Below are 19047 nucleotides of genomic sequence, written 5' to 3'. Positions count from 1 at the left end.
TGTTTTTGATGACATAATAAATGGTCAAGCTTCGCAAGTGAATTTCTTGGTCAACGGAAGAGAGTATCATTTGGCTTACTATCTCACCAATAGTATTTATCCGAGATGGGCAACTTTTATCCAATCTATTCCAGTTCCACAAGGACCGAAAACTGTTTTATTTGCTCAACGACAAGAAGCTGCCCGAAAAGATGTCGAATGTGCTTTCGGCGTCTTGCAAGCTCGATTTGTCATTGTTAAAAATCCGGCACTTTCTTGGGATAAAGTCAAGATTGGGAAGATTATGAGAGCATGTATCATACTCCATAATATGATAGTAGAAAACGAACGAGATGACTACACTCAATACGATGTTTCAGATTTTCAACAAGGAGAAGGAAGTGTTTCTTCATATGTCGATCTCACCTATTCTACAGATATCCCTACAAATATCGCCAATCAGATGGGTGTTCGAACAAGAATTCGTGATAGACAAGCGCATCAACAACTGAAAGGTGATTTAGTTGAGCATATATGACATAAATTTGGACGCGATCAAGACAACAACTGAGTTTCGATGTCTCTTTTCAAATTATTATCGTTTATTTTAGTAATCTTTATTTTAATGTTTTTATGTTAAAATCTATGTTTAAAATGTTATATTTGACTTTGTTTTATTTAATAAATAATTTTAATTTTTTTTAACAATTTTATATTTAAAAATAAATTTAATATTTTTTTATTGGTAAGAACCTTAATTAAGCAACTACCAATAAATTCCTATAATTAAGTGTTTTTTAACAAAATTGCTTGTGTTAATTATAATAGTTAAAAGTTAATGATACCCCACTTAAACAACAATTAAGGTTGCTAGCAATGCACATGCTCTTAGGGAGAAAAAGATAAAACTTCTCTTTCACGGTAACCACGAGCCCGTGCTCACATTCTAAAACCAGGAACCAAATCGGTTCACCCTAGCCCATCATAAAAACCATACATCTTCTCGTTACGACATGTCAAAATGTTGCTTAAACCCATAACCACCATACATTAGATATCTTGAATTGAGAGTTCTTACACGATTATCTGAGTAAATACCAAATATCAAAAAAAAAAAACATTGTTTCTTGTGCCAAAAAAGGCCAGTTCTATTTGGGGTCAGCCTTTAGAGAAACAAAATAAGAGATCAAAGCAAAAAAGAAGATCAGACCTGACTAGTCCTGTTCCGTACTGATGCCATATGAGATTGATATGCTTACTTCCTCCATTGTACACTGTACTGAATGCTACTAGCTTTCACACCACCCTAATCTATGTTCATACCCATTTCTTCTTCCTCTGGAGCTGTGCTTTTATCTTTGACAGGTTTGCTTCTCTCAGTGTCCATTTTGGATGACTCTTTCACCTCAAGTAACTCGCAAGGAGTTGCAGCTGGGTCTAGCTCCACACAACCCTCTGGTGCGTTATCAGCTTCTTTCCCGGTAAGAATGTAGTGAGGCACTTGGTGAGAGAATCTAAACATTTCTTCCTTCGGAATCTTTCTCACACTGTTTTGATCTGTGCTTCTGCGGAAAACCAACTTGAATCCTTCAGCTTTGAGTAAAGGAGCGACAGTTAAACTTTGCTTGTCTTCGGTGTAGTAATCAAGAACTTCAACCATGTCGTACTTGTGTTTGACATCATCAGGGGTATCACCGTCCCAGTCAGGGGACCAGTGACGATACAGTGCCCAAACTTGTCCCTTCTTGGGGAAAATGTGAATTAGTCCTTTTGCACCTTTGGTGAAATCGACTTTGTGGGAGAATGCGTTTAGTGCATCTGTCAACTCGTATTTCGAAGTCCTGAAATCTCCACATGATTTAGCGAAACCAAAGCCAACCCAGTCTACAGGAGCAAACTCTTTGCAGGTTTTGGTGTTGAGCCAGCTGATTCTCATCTTAAAGGGATCCAAGGAAACCACCTTCTGGATGCGGGCGTAGTACCGAGGCATTCCATCGTCTTCATCATACGCTGCCCAAATCTCGTCGTCTTGAAAAGCAGTTTCAGTGCGGTCGAGATCAAAGTTGTGAAAGTCTGAATCCGGAACAACGATTCCATTCCCTTCATCGTTGGAAACTTCCTTGACTGGTTCAGTACTAGTACTTTTTACTACCTCATCTGCCTTGCTTGTCGCTTTCATACTCTTCTTCTTCTCTATTTCCATTGCTTTCATCTCCTCTGCTGCTTCTGCCATAAGTCTCTTGGAAATATCTGACTGTGCCTTCTTCACGAGCGCTTTCTTCATATCGCTAGGTAACAAGATTCCTTCCACCTGGGGATGACGAGAGCCTAGCGTTTCAGGATTACAAGGAGGAGTAGTGAACCTACCTGGACCATTTTGATTCGACCACTTGCATGAGAATGAACCAAACCCATGGGAACCATCTGTCTTCATCCTCTTATAATTTTCCAGATCAGAGTTTGTGAATCCTCTAGCAGCATCCCTCTCTTGTGACTCCTCATACGCTCTCTTCAGTTTTTCTTGTGCTTGCTGGACCACATTAGCAGCTTGGTTTACGACATTTAGGCTGTCGGATGATCCACCCTTTCTTGATAAAGGCTCCCAACTGAAACCATTGTTAACAGATGATGCAGGCCCTCTGGCAGAAGAAGTACCATATGATGAGTTCTTGTTTGTCGCTGGAACTTTAGAACTCCGTTTCTGTTGGTTATATGAGTGGTTGTTGTTGGTTGGCTTCGGAACACTAGGAGGCGGGTTTTTCTCCGCTGCAAAGAAGCCCTGACGACAGTGTGGACAAAGCAAAGTCTGGTTAAGATAAACCCTCTGGAACTCATACTGCGTCTTGCACCTGCTGCACATTGTCCAGAAGGTACTACTCTCCTGAAACGGAGGAGCATAAGCAGGCGGATCCTTGCGTGGAGCTGGCGGCTTAGTTCTAGCCTTAGCACCCGAAACCACATGCTCTCTTACGTTCTGGAACCCGTTAGAACTCGCGGGCTGCGCGCTCTGTGTTGTTGGGAATCTTTGCTGACCTCCTTTAACCTGCCTCTTTAAGTTATAAGAGTATCTCTTAACCTTGTCAGATAGTAGACCCCAAGCTTCCGAAACCAGCTTAAACGCACCTTCTGCACCTTTGCATTTGTTTTTATCCGGATGGAGCATGAGAGCTAATTTCCTGTACTGTTTCCTCACTGCTTCATCATCAGCCAAGGGGTCCACACCAAGTATACCGTACCAGTCAGGTTCTCCGGTGATTAGTTTCTCTCCGGAGATATAAACATCAACCGCCATCAACAACTGTTTCAGACCATCCAGGTGGGGATACAAGGCTTGAGCCTTGTTAGCGAACTTCTTCGCCCCACTGTAGTCCTTTTCTGTGACCTTTCTCTCGGCAATATCCATTGCCCTCTTCGCTTCATCCTTGTTGCATTCCATTTCCTCCCCCTAAGAATCCAAATTCCCTCAAAGCTTTTGGCACCTGTCTCAATGGAGCAAAAGTAAGAATATATTCATGTCTATACAGAAGTACATCTAATGATTTTTACATCATTACACCATGCCCCTAGTATCTCAACATCCCTTAAAACGTTAGAATTACTTCCAAATGAAGGTTTAACTGGCTACAAGTTGACCCATGAAATGATATAGACGCAGGATCTGATCCAACTAAAGGCCTGTTCGTTTATTAAACGCCGCGTCTAACACTTGCGACTGAAATTTTAAGAGAAAACGAGAAAATTTACAGACGCGAGAAAAAAAAATGGAAGAGCATCCATGTTTTTCAGCCGTATGAAAGAGAGAGAAAAGATGAACGGTGACGCTATTTATTTCAGCGGCACAAACATCACCGGAATCCGTCGATTATTCTAACGCGCGTTCTCTATTTTCCTTCACCAGCGACCAGCGCATAAGAAAATTACGAACAAATTTCAGTCGCCAGCGTTGGTCGCGGCGTTTAATGAACGAACATGCCTTAAGTAAAACTACAAAATGCACATCACTAAGATAAGAGAATCAATATTATCAGTAACAATGTGAAAGAAAAGAGAAAGAAGCAATTCTTTTCAAGAAGTTGTAAGATTTTCCACAAATTAAATACATAAGCAGAGCTGAATATAAACAGCCTAAGGAAGGCAAATCTGGTGAATCTAGTGCAATCAAGCATCTGAAGAAGAAGAAGAAGATTTAAATGAAGCTTGTATTTTGAGAAGACAACTAAAAGCTACAAACTTTAACAAGTAGAGAAACAAACCTAAACCACACATTCACCTACCAACCAAACTGCACAATCGAAATTCTTTCGAATCTCTTCGTCACTACGGGGACAAGAAAACCCTAATCTACATCTACATCACTGCAACCAATCGAGACACTTAAAGAAAAACTAAAAATTGAAACAGATCTGCACACAAATCGGTACAAAATCAAACAGCCCAAGTACGCTAATCGAGAGATTCGGTAATGATAGAAACCGAAAACCCTAATAATCCATTACAGGGAAATCGAAAGAAGTAGAATCTCTGTTTTGTCTAAGAATCGGGATGCTAATACAGAGGAGGAGGAGAAATAATAATCCATGAAAGTAGGAGGAAACATACCAATCGCTGTTGGGAGGATAAAGAATATGAATTTGAATCAAATCCACCTTTTACTACAAGAGTCTGATTTGTCAGATTTTTTTTTTTTTGTTTACAAACCCTACTCTGATATGAACACCTCAAACAATGTATGGGTCTCCAAAATTTATTATGTCACTATCCATTTAAGCAACCATGGTTACTTTAACCATGATTAACATAATCATGGTTATTTTAACCATAGTTAAGTTAATCATAGTTAAATAAATAATCTATATATAATAGCAAACTTCTTTTTCTTTAACCGATGAGTCATCATTTTTGTAGGAAAAAGTTACATCCAACAGTTTAGTTTATCCTAGTTTTATAATTTAACAAACAAGATTTTCTGTTGTTTAATAATACTAGTTTCGTGTCTGCGCTATGCGCGGATTATACGGTTCCGTAACTTTCTTTTAAAATTTAGCATAAACATATGAAATGATTGATAATAGTTGTGTAGGAAGGGAACAAACCATAAGTTTGGCAAAAGAACTGATATAATCTTCGGTTGTAGTTTATACTTGCAGTAAAAGAAAATTTACAAAACATAAGTGAGTGTGTACGAAGTTCAGCATAATTCTCTAATTACTGTGTTTTATTCTTAGTCCCAAGTGAATGTTATACACTAATAAGAAGATATAGCCGAACATGTGGAGAGTCATACAAAATGGTGGTTTCTTATGTTTATGATTGGACATCTTTTGTATCAAAAGATAAAAAATGATTGGATATTTTCTTGAGCAAATGCAAAAATGGAAGTCCGTCTATCGGCATGAACGTTATAGTCTAGCTCCTTATTTCATTATTTAACTACATTGCTTTGAAATCAACTTTTTTTGTTGGCTGAATACATGGTTGGTGAAGCTGAAGCTTTTGTGTCGGATACTTATACCAAGCTAACTTGAGAAGAAATATTTGAAATTTTGGTATATAAACGACAAATTGTTTGTTAGAGAGGATCCGAACAAAAACTGCATAATAGGTGTATTAGTTGTTATTTGGAAGAAAAAGCTTTGATATATGTACTATGACCGATTGGCCTAAATAATAACCTTTGACTACATCCCCAAAACTGTAAAACTGCTAATTAGTGTTAACTAAGTGGAATCCATAACTCCATAGGCTCTCTTAACTTAACGGAGATTCAAGAGAGAGACGCTCCAAATATCTTTATTTTGTTTACTAAAAGAAACAATCAAATATTATAAATAGGTATGTAAACTTGTAAAGTTAGTTCAATTTTTCATGATGACTGAAACAAATGCTTCTGATATATATATATATATTCACCTTAAAAGATATCAATTGACCATTTGAATCTTCAGTAAAGTACAAACGCAGTAAACATCAACTATTATGTAAAAAGCTGAGATGGATTGTATTGGCAGAGGCAAATGTTGTTGAACTTACACTGAGCCTCCGACAAAGGATAGGGAGGGAAAAATGAAAACTGAATAGAAATACAAAGACAACCGCGTTGAGAATAGAAAGACAACCATGTGTACTAATTAGAGGAATCTGTTGGTGAATTGAATATACTTGCCAGTTTATTAACTTTTTACAATATTGTCTGCAAATTTCAGCACCATCGACACAATACCACTACGAAACAAACAAACATGGAAATAATGTTTTAATGTGATATATATATATACCAAAACTAAGATAAAGAGTTAAGAGAAGGATATGGGTTAGCTGAGAGCATGGTCAAGATTCATGATTATTGTGATGAATGAGTACCATGGAAGGATCCCCTGAAAATGAAAAATCGAGAACTTTAATACCAGAGTTGATGAGACATCACGTCATCGATGTTAATGAGCTTTTTGATACCACCACTATTAATAAGTGATATTTTCTTACATCGTACATGAGGAGTGAGAGAAATGGTTACTGAATATGGACACAAATAGAAGATGAGTTTTGGATTTACTTACTTGCGACGGCATCAAAATCTTGGATCACTATAGCAACAACATTGAAAGCCATTCCAGAGACGTATAACCAGGAGTTTTGTGCATTTATATTCCTACACAGCTTCTTTTCATAATAGTCTGCCAAAATGGAAAGCAATCCCCTTAATCAGGAATTCAAGTCATTGAATAGACTGGTCATATTCTACTGTTTCAAAAAACAAATTAAATCAGTGCTTCACAAAAGGGAAGAAAAGCAGGGCTGGATTTGAGTGTTTAGAGTGAAAGTTCCTAATAATCTAACCTTTGTGTATAGTCCGGCGAAACCACTTAAAAGAACCATAACCTACAAACAGCGCCAAAACAATCACATAAACTGATGTGTATGTGTATGTGGATGATTCCTGCCCACTGAATCTCGATCAACCTGTTCGAGAAGAAAGTAAGCGAACTGGATAAACAGTCTCTTCACACATATCGAGAAGTTTTGTGTATATAACAGAAAAATTATGGTTTTTCAGAACAACTATTCAGTGGAAGCTGCTACCTTTAAGAGTAGTCTTCTTCTTCGAAAGTGTTTCAAGAGACTTGTTCATGTCTTAAGTTTGACTGATACACAAACAAATAAAGAATCTCCATCATCTGCTCATCGCTACCGTCTCCTCCGTCTTCATTACCACTATCCCATTTTTCCGTTATTCCAACCTAATCTACGTCGTCGCCATCGAGCTCCGGCTCCAAAACTCTGAAGGTCTCATTTTTCGATCCCTCATATGCCCATTCCCAATTCGGCACCGATCTGCCGTAGTTTTCTCCACTGACGACATCCAATCCCGCCCATCGTGTTCTCAATTTCAGAGAAGAGAGCTTTGGAGCTTCGAATTGATCAGTCTGGATTAGACACCATGACTGATGGTAACAAATGAAAAAATAATACTATTGGTTAGTAATATATATGTGTGTAGCGGAGGTAACGGAAACAATTTCTTGGATTGTTGTAGTAATGGAGGGGTCTTTATGAGTCGGAGGAGTGGGAAGTAACGTTATGAAGGGTATTGGAGAAGGTGTAAAGGCAGGGACACTTAGATAGGAGCGAAGAAGATGAAGTCCATAAGTAGCCCGTAAAGCTATGATTGATTTTACATGTATTTAGGGCTTTTTTTTTTAAGGTTTGGTGATGTTAAGGCTTGGTGATGGGCCACTGCAAAACGAAACCTAAAACATTTTATAAAGGCTAGGTCCGATTTATTTTACATGTCGTAAAAGACAAGAAGAGTAACGGGTATATGTGATGCTGAGCTGTCAATTTAATAGGTTAGGAATATTTTAGCTGACGTGTCCTATCTCAGAGACCTCAAAAATAGTTCCTTTTATATAGTAGCAATACTAGGGCCGTGTCCGCATTTCGCATGAAATATTGTTTTATTGTTGTTAAAAACATTATTTGGTTGTTTTTATTTGTTAAGAGTATTATTTGATATTTTTATTATATTATGTAGTAGTAAGTAAAATGTTAATATGTTTTGTGTTTATTTTTACAATAATATATTGTTGTGTGAATAATGGTATTTGTTAGTGGTGAAGAGAATATCTAATATAAAGAATATTAATATTCAATAATTTGCATTAGACTTTTGTTGATCTGTCACCATCTATGTATTTCGTTTATCTTTCCAGTGTGCGATGCTTCTCCCTTGAATGATTGTTATGTTTTGGAATAATTTTTTTTTGTCTTCTTCTCCTGCTATATGCTATTTATTGTAGATCAATATTATGAGTTTCAAGTTGTCCGGTTGTTTCTCACGGCGTTGTATGTTGTTCTAATCAATATTGAATGTTCATCTTCTTCCTTAGTTTCTACTAATGTTAGATACTGAATCTATTTGGGTTGGGGTTTAGGCGTCCTTGATGTTGTCTTCCTCGTCGTTTTCTTGCGGTCGATAATCCATGCTCGTCTTCTTTTTCAAGATTTAGTTTTTGGTGATCTAACTTCTATGTTCTCTTTCACAGTTTGAGAGCGGCTCTCTATCTTGTTGCAGTTTTCATTGCTGCTCGGATCTCTGGTGGCTCTCCCTTATGCCATGTTTGCCACTCTATGTTTGGATAACGTTTTTCTCCATGTATGCTATGTGGTTTGGAAGGTTGTTTTTGATCTCAAGCTTGGGCTCTGATTTTTCGGTGGTTGGCTTCCATTCTTTCTCCTTCGGGTTATTTCTTTTCTTCCGCTGTATAGGTGTATGGAGTTAGTCTCTTGGAGCTTTGGTCCCTTATATCCATAGTTTTGTGATGATTATTCTTCCATTGGCCTTCCGGTGATTATTCTTCCTCGAGATCACTTTCTTAGTTCTTTGTGTTGGTGCTTGATCGCACACATTTGTGTTCGGAGAATCGCTTTGTCTCAGATTATATATTTCTTCATTTTTCTGACCTCTGTTTATTCTGGTCAAGACACTCTATGGTAAGGTGATGCTAATTAGTCTTCGTTTCTTGATCTCTTTTTAGCTTCAGACCTTTATTGAGTTATTGTTATTATTGTATTTTGCCTTTTTTTTTATTCTATGAATGTAGATGCTTTAGATTTAAATCATGTGTTGTGCTCTAGTTTCTTCTTTTTAGTTTTACAAGAACCTTTCCCGGGCTACGCCCGGATTATTCCATAATTTTTAAGTAAATATAAATTAATATATTATTTTATGTGAGTATGTATACATGTATAATATTACTGCATTGCAAAATAAAATAATTTATGATTTTTCAAACTATTTAAAACTAAACCATTGTTTTTAATATCTAAAATATATGTCAAATAGAAATAACCAAAAAAAATAATTAAGTCTTAGTTGTAATCCGATTTCTCATCTTTACCTATTTGAGTTGGCACTATATAAAACTGTTTGATTCATAAATTATTTAAATTGTTTCTGGTTTTAGGATCAGTACTGAGTTTCCATTTTTATTTGTGGTTTTATAAATTATATTTTTTTATCTGTCTGACTTTTCATTATACTCTCTCTCTGTTTTATATTAATTTTCGTTTTGAAGTTAAAAGTTTGTGTCATTATATGTATCGTTTTATATTTTCTATGTAGATGTTTATTATTGATAGTTTATTCATGTTCTCTTACTTTATTAATTATCAAATACAAACAAAATAGTATATTAATTAGGGATATAACAGAAAATTTAGTTATTTTTAATATGTGTGAGATAATCTTAAACGTCATTTAACAGATGGAGTATGATTTTAGAAAATCTATATGGATGTAATGCTCAACATGTAATGCTCAACATCCGACAAATATATTAATTGTGGAAAGAAAATCAGTTGTATGTATGAAATATAGAACTATCATGATAATCATGTTTCATGGGGCGAAACGAATTCCAGATAAAAAAATCAAGATCATAATAATGTTCTACAACATTTATTTTTGTATGGTTTTTCTCCAATAGGTTCACTTTTTTGGCTTTCGTTGTGCACATCATATAGTATCTACAGAGAGAACTCAAAGACGTATGTTTAAAACAAAAACCTTTTAGTAACTGAATGGAGGGGCATTTGTGACATCACTGGATGGCGAACACTCATGTACTTTTAATTTGTTAATTTAAAATTAGTAGGTGAAATTTTGTGTTTGAATTTGCATTTATTTTGTAAACATATTGATAATTATACTTATACCGGTTTTACTGAATATTTATATAATTGTTTACGTTTTTCTTCTGTAAACTAAGAATATGACTTTATAGTTTTTGATTCTTTCAGTAAAAAGCTTTTGTTTTTATAAATTATTTTTACAATATATGAAACCAAAAATGAGTGACACGACTAACACCACAAAGTTGATAATGTAATTTGTATGTTCTTTTCTTCTTATGTGTCGCGTCGTTAATGTACTACCAATGTTTTTTTTTGTATTCTACTTTAAAAAAAAATCTTAAACGTTTTGAATAATATTTATGAAGTTCTTGAAAATGAATTTGTTAATAATGTTGAACCGAGTATAAATTTGCATATGTTATTTACGTTATTTATCAAAAAACAATATCGTACATTGTTAATTGAAAATATTTTTCTGACATTTATATATTTAAGGATTGTTCCTTGTTGTTCAATATATTTGTTCCGGATCAGACATATCCTTAGAGCATAAAATATTTTGGTGGATAAGCTTGCACGCGGTGCGAAGAGTTCTCCTTCAGCTTTGCTTTATGTCGATTCAGTCCCACCGGTTTAGCTTCCTAGACCGGTTGGAGTTTCTAGTTAGTTTTTAGTTGACGTTGTCAAAAAAAACAAACAATAGCATAGTTGTTAATTTATGATAATCAAATGTAACTATATAATTAATGTGAGAAATTAGATCACAAATATGTAGATTTTGGTTATAACATTAAATTTGTAAGTGTAGAACTACATATTACCTTAGAAAGTTAATACGATATTTTAAGCAAAAAAAAAAAAAGTTAATATTCTCTATGTTTTATATTAAGTGTCATTTTAATATTTTTTTTATTACAAAAACAGTGTCATTTTAGAATTTTAATACAACTTTCAGTTTAATATTAATTACAAATGCATTGGTTTTATAAATAATTCTATTTGTCTAGAATACTATTGGTTGAATAGGTGTAACTAATAAGAACTTAAATGCTTTTCAATTATTTTCTTAATTTATATGAAAAATGTCAATGACATTGTTTATGAAACGGATGGAGTACAATACATACATTAAACTCTGGCGTTTCGGTTGATAAATCATTGTTTATTGTTTTGTGTATTGTATCTCTCAGTTAATATAAAATGTGATATATTCAAATTTTTTTATAGATTACTAAAATCATTTTCAATATATTTTCATAGATTTCTAGATTATTTGATCTCCATCATTTTGTGCCTTTTTTTATGCGTACACATTGTTGAAAAAAATGTTTTGTTATTTGTATGTTACTTATTAAAATTGTTTTTTACTAAACACATATTTATCTAGATATAAGATAATTTTATTTGTTTGTATTGATTGATATTTAGATTTAGAAAAGAAATCTAAGATATTAATTTGACATAATTGCTTTAATCTTTTATTAATATACATAACATATTATTTTTATGATTTTATTGGTGAGTTTTTGACTATGTGGCATATACCAGAGAAACTAAATCAACCCCTAGTATATATAAGATTTTATCTTCACTACCCATTGGTTTTATTATTTTATTTATTTTTAACAATATTACTTTGATACTTTTATTATTATTTCCTTGCTTATTTCATGTAGTTTTAATCTTTTAATTTGAATAGTCTTTTTATAAAAATGAATAACAGTTTATTATTAAAATAAATATATGTATTATTTTAATTGATTGAAATTGTCCACTTAATTATTTCATTTTATAGAATTTATGTATAAATATATATGTCTTATTTTTTAATTTAGATATATTTTGCTATGCTAATCTTTATTATTTCACTTTTTGTTTTGTTTTGTACTCAATTGTTTTTAGTATTCTAATCAGATGACCTGATCTATTTTTTATTTCTAAGGATTGAATTTTTGGGAATTTTTAGAATTACAAAATCAAGTTTTATAATAAATTTAGTGAGTTTTTTTTTGTGAGAGTAGGAAAAATAATATTTGAAAATGGAAAGAAAAGAAAAGATCGTAGGTAAAGCCTAGGAGTTATCATTATAAAACTTTAACAATTCTAAGTCAAAATAAGTTACACAGATTAAATACATACCATACGACACTGCCAACAAATTAACAGTTGACTGTGTTCATATTTAAAGAATCAATAAATCCAAGTATTAATGATATTAAATTAATATACCTGATGGGTCACCGGTAAAATAGTAGTGTCGAGCTCGTCAATGATCACTAATATTCTGACTGAAACTGAATCCACATGAAGTAGTGCAGCTTCCTGATCTGAGTTAATGAGCTAATGTACATTCTTTTCTTTTGATATGGACCTGCAGACACCTTGTTCTACAAAACCTGTCCAACTCTGAAAGCAGCCGACTCTTCGCTCTGCTAGTTGGCAAGGATCTTGCTTCTTTTTCCATTGATGGCAAAATAAAATTATGAAGTGCATCATCCTGTATTGCTCATTCCAGAGTTGAGCATACTTACTGTACCAACACTTGGAAAGTGTTCACTGCGTTCACTAATTAGCCTATTCATGCAATTTTCAGGCAGATTGAAGGTGACTTGAAGACGTTTCTTCTCTTCTGGCTTCTGAATGAGAAGCCATTTCACACACTCAAACTTTCTAAATGGCTTTTCACGTTACCACTAAACTCCAAAAACTGATGGAAAAAGTCTATTACTCCATCACCATGTTGAACTTGTTGAAACTACTGCATTCTCCATATAAATGCAACATACCTATTTTTTGACTGATTGCTCACAATTTATCTCAACTGCAGCCTGACAAAGAAAAATAAAAGTATCTCAACCTTGATGCGAGGACAGTTCTTGTAGTACTAAATCCAGCTTAACAGTCTATAATATGAATTTGTTTGCAGAGTCATACCATATGTCGTGAACCCTGAAGAACATCTTAAGGATTTTCCAACATTGCATACACGAAGTTCAATGCCTTCTCCTCTGGTGCCTCCTTTGCATCTTCAAGCTCATCAACCTTCAACTCAAGTAGCATTAGAATTTTCATCCATACAAAATACAGACCAAAAGTATAAAAGCACACTGACCAGATTTTTAGGGACAATGCAACGCTCAATTGCTCAGCATTATACCCAAATTTTTTTTGCAACCTCCCTTAGCCCTGCTTAGCTGCATATGCTGTATTGTGATTTTCTCTAAGGCCTCTTGAACTGCCCTTCATCAATACATCCTACACGGCAGGAGAATGCAAGTTGAACTTGGGATCCACATCATCAACTTTTCTTTATATTTCTGCCACTTTAAGAGACTCAATGAATTATGCAAAGAAGATATTGATTTAGGTTACGCTTAGGAACTGGTGTAAAGCTCACTACCAGTTTTTTTTGCTGACATACTCCTCTAAGCACCATTTGGTGAAAAGAAACCTATGCTACAACTTGCAGCTAATGCATGAAAACATTCAGATTAAAAAAAAAGAATTAACTAAGCATAAAAATATCTTTGTATCATGGGAACTCCAATATAGATGGAAAAAGACAAAACTTGTTCATAGACTCCTAACTAAAGCAAGATTTTTTTATGTAATATGATTCTTACTGGTTCATAGTTACAGCTATTTAAAATAATTGGTAATAAAAAAATCTCGAACCTTTTGGGACGAAACCAATTCCAAGACATCATATTATGTTCGAAGATGCTGAAAACAATTAAAAGAGGAACCATGATTTGTAAACTATATATCCCAAAGGTGCATCTTTGAAGAATTGATCTAGAACCAAATTATGGAAACAAAAACCCAGAAGGTTATCTCTAAATTCTAAAAGAATTTATACCTTTACACAATAATTGCGTTTGGTAGGGGGCGGAGATGGTGGGATTAAGAAGTGTTGGAGGAGGAGCCTCATATCACCACAGCAAGAACTTCAACAGCTCTACTTGTTCTAAAACTACCAACGGACATAGATCGAGCTTGTGAACGATTTCAAAACCATCAAGCTCCCTATATATATCCAATCAAAATCTTAAAATATAGAGTAAAAGGAAACTTTGCGGTGGATTTAAAATATCAAAGCTTTGTCTTCTTTTGAATAGAAAACATAATTGAATGTTTTAAGAGTGGATTGATAACGGCGAATTGCATAACGTTGAAAAGACAAAACGGTGAAAGCGAAGGCGAAGAGTCGGAAACGATTTGCGATGATAGATGGGCTTGAAAATGGTCGAATTCAAAACCCACATGAATAGCCCGATTGTAAGATGTATCGAATGAAGGATGAAATGACGTGGCAATTTGAAACATTCTGATTGGATGATTTTTTCAACTGACGTGGACAGCTTTAGAGGGCTTGATATCCTGCTTTTAGTATTGTTAGATTATTTTATAATTTTTAATAGGTAAATAAATATATAATTTATAAATAAAATAATAAAAATAGTAAAAAATAATAAAATAGTGAAAATTTATGTTATTTTCAGTTGTGAATAATTTAAATATTTAAAATATATTTATATTATTTTACTTATTTCTTTATTCATCTTAAATTTTAGTGATCAATAAAATAGATTATCAAATTTCACATAATGATGATTAGTGCGAGAAGGATTAGATAATTAAAATTCTCAGAAATTCTATTAGATTCAGATATGTCGCCTTCTTTTGTCTTTTTGTTATTTGTTTAGTTATCCTAAATTTATGAGTTTTTCCATTATTTAAGTTCCATCGGTATTTTTTTAATTTAACAAACATGCAAATATTTAGAGAAAATAAAAAAGGACACGTGGTAGCAAATCCTCCTGCCACATGTCAGAGAAAATTTTAACTTTATATACATAGATAGATACACAAACATCTTTCAATTTTTTAAATATGCACATTTTCACACACCTCTTTAAATTTTGAATGAAACACCCTTTCATATAACACTTTAATTCTGAACAACACACCTTTTCATATACTTTTTTTTTTAATTTCTGAACGATACACTCTTTTAATTGATTAATAAATTGAAGTTTCTAACTAAAATCATATGGTTAATTTTTATTTGCTTAGGCAGTAACTGATATAATTTATTAGATCGATAAAAGTATGATTTCAACAAATTTCTAATGCAAAAAATGTCTTTTTGTTTTTTTTGTTGAACCAACACTTCTCTATATACACACTCTTTTGGAAATTGTATTTTTTCTCACACACACAGACACACACATATATATATTCTTCGCCACTTCCGCAGTTTTCACCAGAAGATATAACTTCCTAAGTGTTTAGAGTATGACACATACTTAAATACCATAATCGAACAAAATACCAAAGAGTTGCTAAGATCACTTCTATAAAATTGTTGATTGCTTTAGAAAATATTAATAACCTTATGATATCCCGAAGAGGTGCGAACGTGTCGTGACTACAGAGATGCAAATGTATCGTCACCGAAGAGGTGCATATGTATTGTAACCGAAGAGGTGCAACCATATCGTGACCAAATAAGTGTAAAAGGATCGTCACCAAAGGGGTGCGAACAGATCATCAACGAAGAGGTGCGAACATGTAATCACTAAAGGGTGCAAACGGGTTGTCACCGAAGAGGTGCAAACGAGTCGTCACCCAAATGGTGTGAACATGTCGTGACCAAAGGTGCAAACATTTCATGAACGAAGAGGAGCGAACTTTCCGTGTCCGAAGGGATGTGGATGTGTTGTGTCCAAAGAGGTGCCAACGTGTCATGAAAGAATATGTGAAAACATATTATCACCAAAGAGGTGAAAATGTAACGAATAGGTGCAAACATATTATCGCCGAAGGGGTGCAAGCATGTCGTCACCGAAGAGGTGCAAACTATTGTCACTAAAAGTGTGAGAATACATCACCACCGAAGAGGTGCGAACATAACTTCACCGAAAGAGTGCAGATGTAACATTACTGAAAGTGTGTAAATGTATAATTACCAAAAGGTGCAACCATGTCGTGACCAAATAAGTGCAAAAGGATCGTCACCAAAGGGGTGAGAACAGATTATCACCAAAGGGATGAGAACAGATTATCACCAAAGAGGTGCAAAAAGGTTATCACCAAAGAGGTGCAAAAAGGTAATCACTAAAAGGTGCAAACGGGTTGTCACTGAAGATGTGGAAATGAGTCGTCACCCAAATGGTGTGAACATGTCGTGACAAAAGGTGCGAACATTTCCTGTCCGAAGAGGTGCGAACGTGCTGTGTCCGAAGGGTTGTGGATGTGTTGTGTCCAAAGATGTGCCAATGTGTCGTGAACGAATAGGTGCAAACATATTATCACCAAAGAGGTGAAAATGTAACAAATAGGTGCAAACATATTATCACCGAAGGGGTATAAACGTGTCGTCACCGAAGAGGTACAAACTAATTCACTAAAGGTGTGAAAATACATCACCACCGAAGAGGTGCGAACATAACTTCACCGAAAGGGTGCAGATGTAACATTACTGAAAGTTTTTAAATGTAAAATTACCAAAAGGGTGTAAACGTAATGTTACAAAAAGGGTGCAAACGTAATGTCATTGAAAGGTTATAAGTTGATAAATTCACTATATGGGCTAAAGCAAGAATCTAAGCAGTGGAATCAAAGATTTGATGAGGTTATCTTATCAAGTGGTTTCAAGTTAAACTAGTATGATATGTATTATATACCAAATTGACAAGTCCAGTAATGGAATATCACTTGCTCGTACGTTGATGACATATTGATCTTTGGCACCAGCCTTAGACAAGTAGAGCTGACAAAAGCACACTATTTTCATCAATTTTTACAATGAAAGACATGAAGAGGTTGTTGTGATTCTTGTAATTTAAATCATACATGCAAATAAAAGTACAGTTGCGCCACCTTGGTGTTAAATATAGTGCATCATGTGAACTGATCACCATAAAGTTTGTTCGGTCTGAATGAAATGTAGCAGATTATTTGACGAAATGATTAGCTAGAGATTTGGTAACCACTACAAGAAGACATAAGTTTAACAACGGCGGTTTTCCTCGTGAGTTCGTCGTAAAAGAGGGTTTACGAGGAATTAGCGAGGAAACCGGGTTTCGTCGTTATACGTTCGTCGTAACGCATAATTCCTCGCTAATTCGTCGTAAAATAGCGAGGAAACCATTTCGTCGTAAAGACGAAGAAAACAAATTGTCGTAAAGACCACGTAGATAGTCCACGTAAGAATGTCGCTAGCGTTCCTCGTAAATACCACGAAAGCATTTCCTCGTAAACGACACGTACATATCATTAAAGTAATTCCTTGTAAAATTCACGTAATTACCTTGAAATTCTTTCCTCGTAATTTTCACATAAATACCTTGAAAGTATTTCCTCGTAAAATACTCGTTCAGCATTTCTCGTGATTTCCTCGTAAATGTTCAACGTAAATAAGTCCTAGATTAGCTACGAATCTACTTCGTTTTATTATTTAACAAATTAAAAAATATAATTAAAAAATATTAAAAAATATTTAATTTATTAATAAAATTAAAATTTAAAAATAAATAAATACGCAAATATTTTATATATAAATAAGTTTTGAATTTATAATACAACCACAGAAAAAAAAAACTAAGAGTCGTGCATCGCCCGGAGGTATTTGAGTCGTGCATCTCCCGGTGCAATTCATCACTCCTCCTGTCTACATCCTCCTCGGCATGTGTGTCGTCGGATGGTCCCTCGTCTGGAATGGGATTTTGTCGTCGCATGTTCCTAAACATGGTCTCCCATTCCGGATTTGTGGCCGCTATAAAGTCCAAGAAGCGATCGAGTCCACCCACACGAGCCGTGAACGCAGATATTGTCGCGGTCAACTCGTTACGCAGCTCAGTGACTTCATCATCCCGTCGCTGACCATAAGACGATGTCGCTCTCGGAACTTCGTTGACGGAACCAATCCCCAACGCCCGTCCCTTTTTTTTAGGGACAACCTTAAAAACAAAAAATAAATATTGTTTTAAAAACAAAAAAATAATTATTGTTAGTAAAAATTTAAAGTTAAATTAAATGAATAATAAAAAAAATTAAAATTTTAGAAAATTTACCTCCTCGTAAATCTTATCCACTTCAAGTGTGGATAAGGTGATGGGTAATCCGTCGGTAGACTGCTAGGTCAGCTTGATCTGGCGGTCTTCAACCTGAGCAACCACGTCGTTGTAGATTTGCTCGGACTTGCCATCTACAAATACGCCCGCCTTGTTCTTGTGGGTCCTCTCGTAAAGTTCCATAAGAGACGGGAGATGTCCCGTCTCTTTGGCCTAAAAAACATTTAAGAAAGTTAGAATAAAAAAAAAATATATATATATATATATTAAAATTTTTATTTAATAAAATATTTAATTATCATTTCCAAACGGACACCGGCGTGGAGTTTTTGGCCCATAGTGTGAATCATCGGTCCGTTCCCGTGCTCATCGACCGTGTTACGGGAGTTAGAGCAAGACTGGGCGATTCTAATTGAATAGCGAAGACGCCAATAACGGATGAGGCCATCCCACACATCTGTGGTGAGTTCAGCGGGTTTGCCACGCTCATACCCTTCACGATCTAGTCACCCTTCCAGCCAACAAGCGAACTTTCGCCTTCGCGTAAAACGCTTTCCTCACCCTCTCAATGACCCCCAAGGCCCAATGATATTTTTGTTGTGGCAAAAATTAAATTAATAATTATTTTTTTTAAAAGAAATATATGTAAATCATGAAAAAATTAAAGTATATATAATTAATTAATAGAAACTTACAGCGTAAATTTTGAACCACGTCTTTCTGACGTAGTGAGACGTCTTACTCCAGTTCGGATGTGGCATGGAGAAGTAACCTTTGATCGTGTCGGTTACGTCCGATGCAATACATCCGTCAACCCCAAACCTGGAAAAAAACAAATTTAAAATATAAATTATTT

General features: G+C 34.7%; 1 protein-coding gene across 1 annotated transcript; it reads right to left on the bottom strand.

The window, feature by feature from the left end:
- Positions 1-1003: 1003 nt before the first annotated feature.
- LOC106318701 lies at positions 1004-4694 on the bottom strand. Its single transcript, XM_013756797.1, has 2 exons — positions 4579-4694; positions 1004-3458 (listed from the first exon to the last, which is right to left on the bottom strand). The coding sequence occupies exon 2, from the start codon at positions 3413-3415 to the stop codon at positions 1286-1288; it is 2130 nt and encodes a 709-aa protein (XP_013612251.1). The 5' UTR covers positions 3416-3458; positions 4579-4694; the 3' UTR covers positions 1004-1285.
- Between the last annotated feature and the right edge of the window lie 14353 nt (positions 4695-19047).

Source organism: Brassica oleracea, chromosome C9 (assembly GCF_000695525.1).
Source record: "Brassica oleracea var. oleracea cultivar TO1000 chromosome C9, BOL, whole genome shotgun sequence".
Taxonomy (NCBI): domain Eukaryota; kingdom Viridiplantae; phylum Streptophyta; class Magnoliopsida; order Brassicales; family Brassicaceae; genus Brassica; species Brassica oleracea.
Note: the sequence above shows the minus strand (reverse complement) of the source record. Positions and strands in the feature narration are given on the sequence as shown.

Excerpts from the sequence above, each read along its gene's own strand:
- LOC106318701 (XM_013756797.1), bottom strand. The coding sequence starts at position 3,415 with ATGGAATGCAACAAGGATGAAGCGAAGAGGGCAATGGATATTGCCGAG.